The 13,872-nt window shown below is 36.1% G+C and overlaps 1 protein-coding gene across 1 annotated transcript in view; it reads left to right on the forward strand.

The window, feature by feature from the left end:
• The window catches only part of LOC107548832 (phosphatidylinositol-binding clathrin assembly protein-like), a 58,824-nt gene that overhangs the window by 19,059 nt on the left and 25,893 nt on the right, over positions 1 to 13,872 (forward strand). The window contains exons 2-8 of the mRNA XM_016229655.1: positions 7,016 to 7,158; positions 7,963 to 8,100; positions 10,722 to 10,826; positions 10,924 to 10,965; positions 11,837 to 11,848; positions 12,566 to 12,651; positions 13,332 to 13,455. Of these exons, the coding sequence (XP_016085141.1) occupies positions 7,016 to 7,158; positions 7,963 to 8,100; positions 10,722 to 10,826; positions 10,924 to 10,965; positions 11,837 to 11,848; positions 12,566 to 12,651; positions 13,332 to 13,455 (650 nt within the window). The remainder of the gene's footprint in view (positions 1 to 7,015; positions 7,159 to 7,962; positions 8,101 to 10,721; positions 10,827 to 10,923; positions 10,966 to 11,836; positions 11,849 to 12,565; positions 12,652 to 13,331; positions 13,456 to 13,872) is intronic.

Below are 13,872 nucleotides of genomic sequence, written 5' to 3' on the forward strand. Positions count from 1 at the left end.
ACTTTCTGTTTCTGAATCGTGTTTAAATGATTTAAACAGCCATTCAGATTTGTGTATTTGCTATGATGTTCATCACAGCGCCAAATACTTAAATATTTAGACTTAATAGGCTATTTATTTTCAAATTTTAATCTGGACTACAACATGCCCTAGATATTGTTTGAAAGTGTTTTGAATCTTTATTGTTCGCTCACACTTTACATTAGGGCTTCATAAGTTAACATTAGTTAATTCATTAGTTAACACAAACTGTCAATGAAAAATTCTTCTGAACATTAATTAATCTTAGGTATTCCAATATTTAATAACCGGTTGTTAAAATGGAAAGTTGCAACGGTGTTTTAATGAGGTTATTTAATGAGCTAACATGAACTAAGACTTGTATTTTTTTTTTTTAAACAAAGATTAATAACTTCTGTAGCAAATGTAGATATTGCTCATTGTGAATGTTAATGCATTAACTAAGGTTAACTAATGAGGTCTTATTTTAAAGTGATACCTATTGTCTTTATAGTTCTTTTGCACTTTGCACACTGCACACGGTTGCTGTCCGGCAGTGCGTCTGCAGCAGTGCAGAGATGGTTTCCGCACCGAGTCTGTTTTTGCTGCGCTGCAGGCGCTGAATTAAAGTAACAGCGCACTTTTGCAGTAAATATGAAACATGGATTGACACGAAAATTTAATAATTACACCATAAATGCATATTATTAAAGTCTACTGTGTTTCACAGTCAACACATATGGCTTTTTGGCTAGGTTTAAAGGGAAAGAGCACTTTTAGATAAACAAGGCAATAGATGGCAGGAAGGAAAGCAAAGTTCTTTATGAACCGCATGATTGCATTTAATAAAGATTTAAATGCAAAAGGAAAGGCAGTAGAGCTGATTTCTGTCAATGGTAAGTTTGTGATAACATAAGAAAAGTAGTTTAAATGTTTTGCCACTTGCTTGAGCAACTTAATATATAAATCTTATATAAAAAGTAAATGCAAAAGTAAAAAGCATTGAATAATGTGTTGCTTATGTTTATTGTTTAAACATGTCTTTGAAAGATTGTATTACTGTAGTGTAAAAAAAAAAAGAATTGCAATGCTGATAAAGCAATTTCAGTGACAATGTTTGGATTTGAAATCAAAATAATGGATAAATGTTGTGTTTGTGGTAAACAGCCACAGATCAGTAACGGACTCCTGTGTGAAAGCTGCTTCTCCTAAGAGACACCTAAGAGGGGAATTCCCCCCCCCCATTTTCAAAAATGAAATTCAGGCCCTGAATAAATGTCTAAAAATCCTGATTGGAGTATCACTATAAATAGTTATAAATGATGAAAAAAGAAGGCTTTAAAAAGATCGGTATGGGTGATCGGTATCGGCAGATACTGCTTTCTGTGATCGGCCTCAAAATCTTGATCGGAGCATCCCTAATAAATGTCATATTTACCAGTGCCCTCTCATCAGAAATATAGCCTACAGAAATAAAAATTTAAGTTATGAAACACTAAATTCTACATGAAATGGATCCTTAAAGCTATAAAAGTTATTGATTTTCTATTTTTCTTTGATTAACAGACATCACAGCAGCTGGTTATTAGGTTGTTTTGGCTGCTATTTCTTTAAGAACTGCCACTGCTGAACGTGACACTGATATGACACACATCAGCATATTTTCTCTCAACTCTCTTTACCTTTTCTGACCCACTTCAGGTCTTAAATTCTCTACTAATGAACTGAGTTGAATCGGGTGTGAGGGAGACAGTGCTGGCATGCTTCAGAAGTCAGAACAGTTTTGAAAACCATTTCAGAGAGACATGTTCTTAAATGTGACTCATATAAAATATATTATATGTCGAGACTGTAAAGTGTCTTGTCCTGGATGAACCCAGCGAACCATTTCAAGATTACTTCCTGCATTCTTGTAGGTCGCCAACTATTCGAAATCTAAACAGCCAACAGGAAGTTGTTCCATAAATCAGAAAAATGTCGGGAGCTGATTAAACGGGGAGATGTCTGTAGATAGCAGCACGCAGTGACTCTTCCATCAAGATCGGTCTGCATCAGGGGAAATTCATGAGTCAAAACTCCTAGAGTCTAATCAGCAGAGTTTGTTCTCACAACAAACATGCTACTTCATTCTGAACGTCACTACGTCTAAATATGGAAAAGTCCAGTGGGGAAGCAGTCGAAGTGATTCAGATTTTCTGTTGATTGTCTGTTTTTTTGGTTTACAAAACAACAAAAGCTTGATATAAACTGCTTGCATGTTTTTCCCCTTCTGTAATAATTAATCTGTTTAATCTTCTCTTTTATGTAGGATTAGCTAATGACCTCAGGAGATCTGCTTCTACATAATACATATCTTTGTAATCCTTTCAGCCATAAAGCATGTTTTTTTCAGTTTTTTTTTTTTATCACCTTACAACGAATACTTCCTGACGTGTTCTAGATTCCTTAACCCTACCCCATACCTAAACACAACTTTTACAAAGTCTACCTTACTATCAAAAAGCAGTAATTAGGAGTTTATTAAGGGAAAGCTCGTAGTTAATAGTTAATGTGTTCCCTAATCTGAAGTGTTACCAAATTACATTTGGACAAAATGAGTCATGTCACTGACCCAAATATATAACCATGAGGAAATGGATATTTAGTGGTGTAGGTTTGCATATTTCCACCATAATTATTGGATGGGTGAATATTTTAGTCTAAAGTAAACATATCTTTCTCTATTAATAGGTTATACCATAACAGTGCCTTCTTTGTACGTTTACAAGCACAAGTCATGTTTTAAACGACTAAAATTAAGATGATCATGATTTAGGCTACTCGCCCATATGTTGTTTTAAACCCGTATGACTTTGTTTCTTCAAAAGGAAACATTTGTAGAGCTTTTTATCCACATGTTTTACAGCTTAAGGAGGCTAGAGCTTTCAAGATTTAAAAAATAAAGATGCAAAGCAACTTAAAAGTACAACATTTTTGTTCTATATTCCAAATCCATGAGTTCAAGTGAGGTATACAATACAGGTTTAGAATAACATGAGGGTGAGTAAATGAAAACAGTTTTCATTTGAGTGAACTATCCGTTTAATATCAACCTATTCCTTCAACATATTTTATAGAAGCAAATAAAGTCTGTGATATTAGAACACTTCCAGTGCACTCTTTGGCATGTGACAACTTTTAATATTGCATCATTTACCTAACAGGCATTTCAAATCATGAGCCTCAATGTCAAAGGAATATGGATATCTTATTAAAGTTTGGTAAGGTTTTTTCCTTCAAGTAGGTAAATGTCGGAGAGTTTGATGTTTAGGCAGAGCGGGTGACATAATTTGTTTCTCATCACGTGACCATCGCATGGTTGGATGCACATACATGTTCACCCTGCTGAACCATCAATCACGTCTATCTCCACTCCAGGGAGAAAGAGATACACACTGGGTGGGTCTTGATTAGGAAAGATTCTTACAGATCTCTCATTCCTCCTTTCTGATGTGCTTGTTGGCTACATCAGGGCATTTATGGTAAATCCATCTGTGTCGGGTTACCTTGGCATAGGACGGTAGCACCATTTAAACGTCGTCTTCTGGCTTTGATCTTTCACTCGAGCCCCATGGACGTGTGTATTCGCAGTGCCGTCATGCTTGGCGCAGGCGTTTTGTGTTGGCTCTGAAAAGTCTTTTGTTGTCACGTGGCCAAGCCTTTGTGCAAGTTTAAATGGTGGATGTTATCTGTAAAAGAGAGGGCATTCTGTAGACCACCCATGCTCGCTGTGCAGCATGTTTTCACATCCCCACTTCAAAAGGTCATGTATGCACTAATATTTGGCGGCAATTTGTTGGGGAGTGTGAAATTACTCTTGTGTCTTTTGAAATGGGTTGAAACAATGAGTGGCTTTTTCATTTAATTTAAGGAGGTCTAGAAGTGGTTTCTCCATCATTTGAATCCAGAAAACTTCACTATGATATAATCCCATTCGGATCTGATTCCCAGCGGTGAGAGGCAGCGGCGTCCTCCCTCGCTGTCTGTGGGAGGCTTCATGAATGGCATGATAAGCTGCGGCCCTGAATGAGTCTCAAAGTGCCGGAGGTGTAGAGAGAGCCTTGAGGGATCCCGCTCTCGGAGCGCAGATGGCTGTGGAGTCCAGCCAAAGAACTAATAAAGCACAGGATATCAATGCATGTCTCTCACTCGCACCATGTCAGCGTTGTCTGAATGCTAACACTCTGAGCGGATGCACCTTAGAATCACACACCGTCCACAGCGTTAGACTGTTCTCTGGAAACGGGCTTTTTTCAGTAAATAGGTTAGCCGACTTTTATAATGTCAGAACATTGGAAACTGTGGCAGGAGGTTACAGAACTTTCAAACTGCATCAAGTAGTTTTTCTATTTTTAATACATTCTCGTAAATGTCTTGTCCATGTAGTCAATAATTTGTGTTGTATTGATACTTTTTTAAATGGCCTAATAACAATTAAATAATAATCTTTGTAAACTAAAATAATTGTAGTTGATGATACTGTGCAAAATTATGAACTTGAAAAAATCTCTTAATTCTGATGTTTTAATGAATCTTGTTGTCATTTTGTTCCTCAGTGAAACACTTTTTGAACCTTAATTTTGTTTGAGATAAACACTGCCGAACATGTGGAATGTGATTTTGGACCAATGAACTTTTATCACAATCTGTCTGTTTATAACCAGTTTTAGCCAATATTTGACCATTTTGAGGGCCTTGTCAAATTATAACTTGTGAATATCTTCTTCTTCTTTTTTCAGTGAATTGAGTATTAACTAACAAATCTAATAAATAAAAAAACTAATATCATCTACATAATAGAGTACATTTGTTTGCTGTCATTTAAAATTGTATTATGTACACTGCTGTTGAAGTTTTTTTTTGTTTGTTTTTGAAAAGTCTAATGCTCACTAAAGTTGCATTTTTTGATCAAATATACAGTAAGTAAAACGTAGTAATGTAATAAAGTAATGCAATATTTTTGCAATTTAAAATGACCGTTTACTATTTTAATACATTTTAAAATGAAATGTATTCCTGTGCTAGCAAAGCTGAATATTCAGCAGCCATTACTCCAGTCTTTAGTGTCACATGATCCTTTAGAAATCTTTCTAATATGATGATTTGGTGCTCAAGAAACATTTTCTATTGTTATCAATGTTGAAAACAGTTGAGCTGCTTAATATTTTTCTGAAAACGGTGATGTACACATTTCAGGATTCTTTGATGATGGTTCAAAAGGGCATCATTTATTAGAAATGGAAATCTTTTGTAGCATGTCATTTTGACCACCATGTTCTCTTTATATCAGTATAATCATCAGTTGACTACTAGTTAGGGCAGCCTTTTGAGGAAGTCTGAACTAGGAGGATTCAAAAAAGTTAACATACCAAAACTGTTTAAGTTATTTCAGGCCCAAATACGAAGTCTGTGAAGTGCTGACAGTTTGAATTATAAACACACTGACCTCCTTCAACTCTCTCTTACAGATCTGATCCATTGCACAAATGAGATGAATGTGAACATCCCTCAGCTGGCCGAAGCTGCGGCCCTGAATGAGTCTCAAAGTGCCGGAGGTGTAGAGAGAGCCTTGAGGGATCCCGCTCTCGGAGCGCAGATGGCTGTGGAGTCCAGCCAAAGAACTAATAAAGCACAGGATATCAATGCATGTCTCTCACTCGCACCATGTCAGCGTTGTCTGAATGCTAACACTCTGAGCGGATGCACCTTAGAATCACACACCGTCCACAGCGTTAGACTGTTCTCTGGAAACGGGCTTTTTTCAGTAAATAGGTTAGCCGACTTTTATAATGTCAGAACATTGGAAACTGTGGCAGGAGGTTACAGAACTTTCAAACTGCATCAAGTAGTTTTTCTATTTTTAATACATTCTCGTAAATGTCTTGTCCATGTAGTCAATAATTTGTGTTGTATTGATACTTTTTTAAATGGCCTAATAACAATTAAATAATAATCTTTGTAAACTAAAATAATTGTAGTTGATGATACTGTGCAAAATTATGAACTTGAAAAAATCTCTTAATTCTGATGTTTTAATGAATCTTGTTGTCATTTTGTTCCTCAGTGAAACACTTTTTGAACCTTAATTTTGTTTGAGATAAACACTGCCGAACATGTGGAATGTGATTTTGGACCAATGAACTTTTATCACAATCTGTCTGTTTATAACCAGTTTTAGCCAATATTTGACCATTTTGAGGGCCTTGTCAAATTATAACTTGTGAATATCTTCTTCTTTTTTTTTCAGTGAATTGAGTATTAACTAACAAATCTAATAAATAAAAAAACTAATATCATCTACATAATAGAGTACATTTGTTTGCTGTCATTTAAAATTGTATTATGTACACTGCTGTTGAAGTTTTTTTTTGTTTGTTTTTGAAAAGTCTAATGCTCACTAAAGTTGCATTTTTTGATCAAATATACAGTAAGTAAAACGTAGTAATGTAATAAAGTAATGCAATATTTTTGCAATTTAAAATGACCGTTTACTATTTTAATACATTTTAAAATGAAATGTATTCCTGTGCTAGCAAAGCTGAATATTCAGCAGCCATTACTCCAGTCTTTAGTGTCACATGATCCTTTAGAAATCTTTCTAATATGATGATTTGGTGCTCAAGAAACATTTTCTATTGTTATCAATGTTGAAAACAGTTGAGCTGCTTAATATTTTTCTGAAAACGGTGATGTACACATTTCAGGATTCTTTGATGATGGTTCAAAAGAGCATCATTTATTAGAAATGGAAATCTTTTGTAGCATGTCATTTTGACCACCATGTTCTCTTTATATCAGTATAATCATCAGTTGACTACTAGTTAGGGCAGCCTTTTGAGGAAGTCTGAACTAGGAGGATTCAAAAAAGTGAACATACCAAAACTGTTTAAGTTATTTCGGGCCCAAATACGAAGTCTGTGAAGTGCTGACAGTTTGAATTATAAACACACTGACCTCCTTCAACTCTCTCTTACAGATCTGATCCATTGCACAAATGAGATGAATGTGAACATCCCTCAGCTGGCCGACACGCTGTTCGAGCGCACCACCAACACCAGCTGGGTGGTCGTGTTTAAGTCCCTCATCACCACACACCACATTATGGTCTACGGCAATGAGGTCAGCTTCCCTACATTCACGCATGCTCTTGTACACTTTTATAACCTTTAGCCTGAGCTCTATAGCCTGATGCCTACACACCGAACTCAGGAATAGTTCACTCAAAAATTTTAAATGAAAAAAATAAAGTCTTGTCATTCCTATATATATATATATTTATTTATTTATTTAGTTCGTTTAATTTTACAAAATCAATCAATCATAAAAACAATCAATCCTGGGGGTTATTAGTTTTAAAATGGCAATACTTTTATAAATGAGCTCTATAGCCTGATGCCTACACACCGAACTCAGGAATAGTTCACTCAAAAATTTTAAATGAAAAAAATAAAGTCTTGTCATTCCTATATATATATATTTATTTATTTATTTAGTTCGTTTACTTTTACAAAATCAATCAATCATAAAAACAATCAATCCTGGGGGTTATTAGTTTTAAAATGGCAATACTTTTATAAATTTTTTTAAAGCTGTATAACCTTATTCACCATTCACTTTAATTTTACTGAAAACATTGGCCAAGATTCATCTTATGTTCTTGGAAGACAGTAAATCAGGTTTGAAATTAAATGAACGTGAGTAAATAACCAAATTTAAATTTTTTGGTGAACTAATCCTTTAAATCTTAGTATTTTCAGCAGTTTAATCATGGTTTTGGTTAAGCTAAAGCAGTTAAACCGGCACATGTGCCACAGTCAGTCAGTTTTACGCTTGTGGCTTTGCCTTTGACAGTACTGTTTATTTGCATGGTGACTAACTTCAAAATAAATTGAAATCCGAACTCTTTGTTCCTCATGTTGACAGAGATTTGTACAATATCTGGCCTCCAGGAACACATTATTCAACCTCAGTAATTTTTTGGACAAAAGCGGGTTACAAGGTAGGTGCTTTCAGCCCAACACTTCATTATTCATTCTATTTTTCCAAACACATCCTAGCTGTGTCATCCATTTTCATGAGTGTACAAACCCAAGACAAATGCAGACATGATGAATATTTGAGGAGCTGACAGAACATGCACTGTGCTTTCGCAGGTTTATCATTTTAATGTTAGTCATGGTCAGATGCGGTGTTGGAGGGTTTGGGCAGTAGAAGCATGAGGTCCTGTCTCTTTGTCTGTCTGTCTCCGCTTCTCTCCCTGAACTCCCTTTTGGGACCTGTTCAGCAACATTGGCCGACTTTCAGCTTAAATAAAGCACTAGTGGGTTTATTTACCCAAGGCTTTTCCCATGTTAACAAGCTGCCTGGCAGCCAGCACTAAAAGAAGGCAGCAGGGGAATCAGCACAGCGAGACTCTCTAGTTTGGAGAGTCTTTCAAGAAGAACTCTGGGCCCGTTTTCTGAAAATGACTAGAACTTCCTGGCTCAAATTTTCTTCCTGAGGCACCTTTTTAAAACTTAAAGTGGGCTGTCCTACATATTGGCTTTTACCATTTATCTCTACTGTTGGTTCCTGTTACAGAGACCTTTGAACTTAAAGTATCAGCCCACTCAACGACAGTTGCATAGGACTCTGACCCTGACTCGTCACTCAGTTTTATGACAGTTTATTTACTGCCCGAGTGCTGTAACTCATAAAACAAACCCTTCCTGTACATATCAATAGTCTCAGAATGTATTTTTGGGACAAGTAAGGATAATGTCACTGTTCAGGGCAGTAAAACTAGCAATGCACTAAACAAATTTCAACTTGAAGTGATGATTAGCTAGAGAGCGTGATTAAACTTGGTTATCCAGACCATGTGATGTTGTCTTATCAATTTAAGACCATTGATATTGATCAGTTGTTGTTGAAAACTTGGAATTTTTTACATGAAACAATTAATTAAAAATAGTAATAATAATTATATTTGATTAATAATACATTTTATATATATAGGACCGCTTTTTCCCCTTAATAAATTCAATCATTTCCAAACTGCATTTTGTATTTACTCAGCTTGTCTTTGTGTAATATAAAAATTTGTTTGATCTGAATCTTTTAAGTCTGCAAAAGGCTTGAGTTCGGTTCCATTCAGACTTAAAGGAATAGTTCACCCAGAAATGAAAATGTTGTCATCGTTTACTCATGTCATTCCAAACCTGTATACGTTTCTTTTTTGATGGTGAACACAAAAGAAGATATTTTGAAGAACCAAATTGTTGTTGGTCCCCATTGACATCCATAGTTGAGAAAGAAATACTATGGAAGTCAATGGGGACCGTCAACTGTTTGATTACCAACATTCTTCAAAATATCTTCTTTTAAGTTTAACAAAAAGAAACTTATACAGGTTTGGAACAACATGAGTAAATGATGACAACATTTTCATTTTTGGGTGAAGTGTTGCATTTATTCTGGGCTCACCTGCTTGCCTGTATATTAGTTATGTAGGCTATATTTTAATAATCAAGAGCATTGAGTTTGGTCTTTATCATCTTAGTCCATTATGCCACGTTTTGTGGTTGGAGGAAAATACTATATACATATTCATTATATTAATAAACTGTATATTGAATTTGATATTTTAATAGCATCTTACATTAAGCCATGTTAAGTTGTTTGTTTTTCTACAGGAGGAAAACGCTTAACGAGAGACACGCTCTGCAAGTGACGTCGCTAGCGGAAGTGCAAGTGTCTGAGAGTGCAAACGCCAAGCTGCAGCCAGACCCTTCTCACTTTTTCATGTGATTTTATTCCTTATTATTCTTATTTTATATATCTAAGCAGCAGAAATATCAGATTATCATATCACAATTTAAATCGCTACTGCAGTATTTGTTAAAACAATTGCAATATGATATTTTTACTAAATCGAACAGCCCTACTTGGAGTGTTTGTGTTGGACAGCTCCGTTCAGGGGCTGAGCTGCATCCGTTGGCTTCGTTCAGTGGTTACATGTTGGATGAGAGTTTCTGTGAGAGACTAACATACTAGTGAGAGTGGCTTCGGGTCATGATGTGAAGAGTGCAAGTGGTGATTGCAAGTGACTTCGTAATTTAGTTTCTTTTTTCTTGTCTTCACCACCTGGCTACTGTTGTAAAATGTTGAGAGATTCAAACAAAAAGTAATCAATAAATAGAACAAAATAAAAAAGACTGTAAGTGACGTCGCTAGCGGAAGTGCAAGTGTCTGAGAGTGCAAGCGCCAAGCTGCAGCCAGACCCTTCTCACTTTTTCATGTGATTTTATTCCTTATTATTCTTATTTTATATATCTAAGCAGCAGAAATATCAGATTATCCTATCACAATTTAAATCGCTACTGCAGTATTTGTTAAAACAATTGCAATATGATATTTTTACTAAATCGAACAGCCCTACTTGGAGTGTTTGTGTTGGACAGCTCCGTTCAGGGGCTGAGCTGCATCCGTTGGCTTCGTTCAGTGGTTACATGTTGGATGAGAGTTTCTGTGAGAGACTAACATACTAGTGAGAGTGGCTTCGGGTCATGATGTGACGACAGATGCCAGGCATAACTCTTGGCCTGGTGAAGTCGCAGAGCGAAAAGCAAGCCCCCTTAAAATGTGGTGGGAGTGCAAAGCCATCTCAAAATCTGACTTCATACCTTTTCCCATGTGTAGAGAAGTACTTTGACATGAAGAAAGCCCAGTGTAAAGAAGGCCTGGACATCTATAAGAAATTCCTCACTCGAATGACGAGAATCTCAGAATTTCTCAAAGTGGCAGAGGTAAGACGGCGTAACCTGTGCTATGGGGCTCCCTGCTTATGTAATGAGCAAATACACACGGGACACACATTAACCAGCTCTTTTCTGCTCATTACAGCAAGTGGGAATTGACCGAGGGGACATACCAGACCTATCACAGGTGAGGACAAATAAATTGGCTTTGTTTTTTTGAGGAAAAACTTACACTGACTGCTTTCCCTTCTGCCCATCAGCTACTTATCTGTCACTCTGCCCTTATTTTGCAAGACACAGCTTGAGATCCTCAGCCAAACATGGCACGGCTGCATTAGATCCAAACAAGTGCAAGTTGTAGAACTCTAACCTGCAGTTACCTAGAAATCTCAATGCGTAACATGAGTTATAGGAAAAGTCATCAGAGTTCTAGAACTGCAGCTAATTTGCTTGTGCAGTGAGGCTGCAAACTGCAGGCCTGCAGTGCTCGACGCATGCGGACATCTCTGCATGACACTGGTGGGGGAAGCTATTCTAACTGTCCTCAATGCTTGATTCATACAGCACATAAAGGTGTGATGCTGTGGGCAGCTTACAGGTTTAAGACAAAATTCAGGTCTAGGTTTAGGTCCGATTTCATTTGTTTTCGTTTTGTTTTTAACAATTAGTTTTTTGTGTTAAGGAGACAGTGTTAACAAGGAAATTATTATTTTTTTGAAAAGGATACCAGAATCATAAAATTAGAGGGTACAGGTTCCCCTCAAAATTTAGACGGAGTCATGCCCTGTTAATATGGGGTTTTCATTGGATTCTTAAACATTCATGTTTGATCTCCACCTTTTATACTGTATGTATATAGAAGTCTTTTTATATAAGCTATATTAAAGAAGTCTTTTTTTTCCACATAAAGCAAGTTTTCTCCATATGTTAAGTTTACAAGATTTTTGGGTTTGTTTTTATTCTGCTTAACATTTCTGCAGTTTCTTAGAAGCTCTGAAAAAAGACTGTTAAACTACCACCTTTATATTCTGTATCTTTCCTTATCTTTCCGTTTTCAGTTTACAGTTTGTGTAAGTACCTGCATCTCACTCTCTTCTCTCTGTGTTCAGAGCTTTTGGTTTGTACCTTTGCATGCTATCTGACTTTGCATGCTATATCTGTGTTTTTGTACAGCAGTGAATCTTCACTTAAGGGGACATTTTTGTCTGTAGTATGTTTTTATTATTGTGTATATAGTGTTTTATTATAGTGATCTTTAAAAAAAATTGATTTTCAGTTCATTAAGAATTTGTGTGAACATTTTTATATTTTTTGATAATTAATATAATATGGACAGTGATTCTACATTATTGTCATTATCATCATGCAATAATTTTTTTTAGAAAACATTAAAGAACAAAATCTATTTAGGTATAATATTTTTACACTTTTATTCATTTTTTATTATATTTCTGTATTTATTTAACTTTTTTAATTTGTTAAATTTGTTTATTTATATCAAGTCCAACAAGGCTTATTAAAAGTTTTCTCTAAAGTTTGAAAAATATCAAATAGTAATGTCATTGCATCATGTACAACATGAAAAATATTATTTCAAAATCCAGTGAAGGGTTGTTTATAGTAAAGTCACATGTCCTAAAACATTTAAGAGAAGCTACATTTTTTTTCAAGGTTTTAAGTAGTCAAAAGTGCCCCTAATTAAATCAATCACCACTATATGTTGCGTGTGTATATTTGTGGTCCGTGTGTGTGTACTGGCCTGTAAGCTAATATTTCCATACCTCCAGGCCCCCAGTAGCCTTCTGGATGCCCTTGAGCAGCATTTGGCTTCATTAGAGGGCAAAAAGGTCAAAGACTCCACGGCCGCCAGCAGGTACAGTGATTTTCAAGCAGTTAATTTTGAACTTTCTAGTATGTGAGGGGGTTGCTTTCCTCATGCTCTGCATTCAGCGAGTGTGTGTGACTTTTGGATGTGCCAAGCATGTGTGGGAGAGAGGTTTGCTTGGGGCAGCTTTTCCAAGTGAGAGGGATTTTGAGCTTTTTTTTAATGCTGAAAACAAGATTTTTGCTGCAATCTAGAAATCAACATTTCATATCTCAATCGTTCTTTAAAGGCTACATTACTGCAGTGTATATACAAAGAAATTGTACAAAGTTTGAAGTTGCATAATTCAGTTTTTCCTAGGTTTGTATTTTAATCTGCTTGAAGTATTGAATTATCTAAGGACAGGTGGTTTTAGGTGTTGTGAGTGATGTCATTAAATTTTCTTATTTTATTTAATGTAACATATTTCTAAAGCAATCAGTGTAATGTTTAAACAAAGTGTAAGAGGAATGTACAGGAATTTGATGACTTTCAGTTTGGATGTAGGCTAAAAAAATGCAAGCTTTGCTAACACTGACACTCTTTGCGGAAGTCAAACTTCGTTCCTGTAGAGGAAGCAGTAAAAATGTGCTCTGTGCTTGTAGCATTGATGTCTACTAATGCAACTCTAGCGATTTCAAAAGTGGCATGTTTACTATATCAGGTCTTCTGCCTGTCTTTCTACACAGAGCCAGTACGCTGTCCAATGCGGTGTCCTCTTTGGCCAACACGGGTATCTCTTTCACCAAAGTCGATGAGAGGGAAAAGCAGGCAGCTCTGGAGGAGGAGCAGGCTCGATTAAAAGCACTTAAGGTGTGTCACGACCAGTGTTGGGCAGTAACGCATTACTTGGTAACGCGTTACTGTAATTTGATTACTTTTTTAGTAACGGAGTAATTTAACGCGTTATAATTTTCAAAATAGTAATTAGAGTATAGTGACAAGTCGAAGTCTCTATACGTTACTGCCGCGTTACATTGCTGACAGAATGCAGTGTTTTATAATCTAGAGATTGTAAAAAGGATGTAGCACACGCACTGTCGAGTCAAGTGCCAGTGGATTATAGACCTGCTCCCGCGAGACCCGACACCACAGCAGTGCAGGACAAAATGGACGAGTGTTGGTGCGGGCGGGTAGACACCTGTCTGTGTGCAGGATGCGGGAGAATAAAATGATTCAAATAAATTGTTCTTCATCTATTGAACTAATATAAAATATAAACGATTAACA

This window comes from Sinocyclocheilus grahami, unplaced genomic scaffold (assembly GCF_001515645.1).
Source record: "Sinocyclocheilus grahami isolate Dianchi unplaced genomic scaffold, SAMN03320097.WGS_v1.1 scaffold356.1, whole genome shotgun sequence".
Lineage (NCBI taxonomy): Eukaryota > Metazoa > Chordata > Actinopteri > Cypriniformes > Cyprinidae > Sinocyclocheilus > Sinocyclocheilus grahami.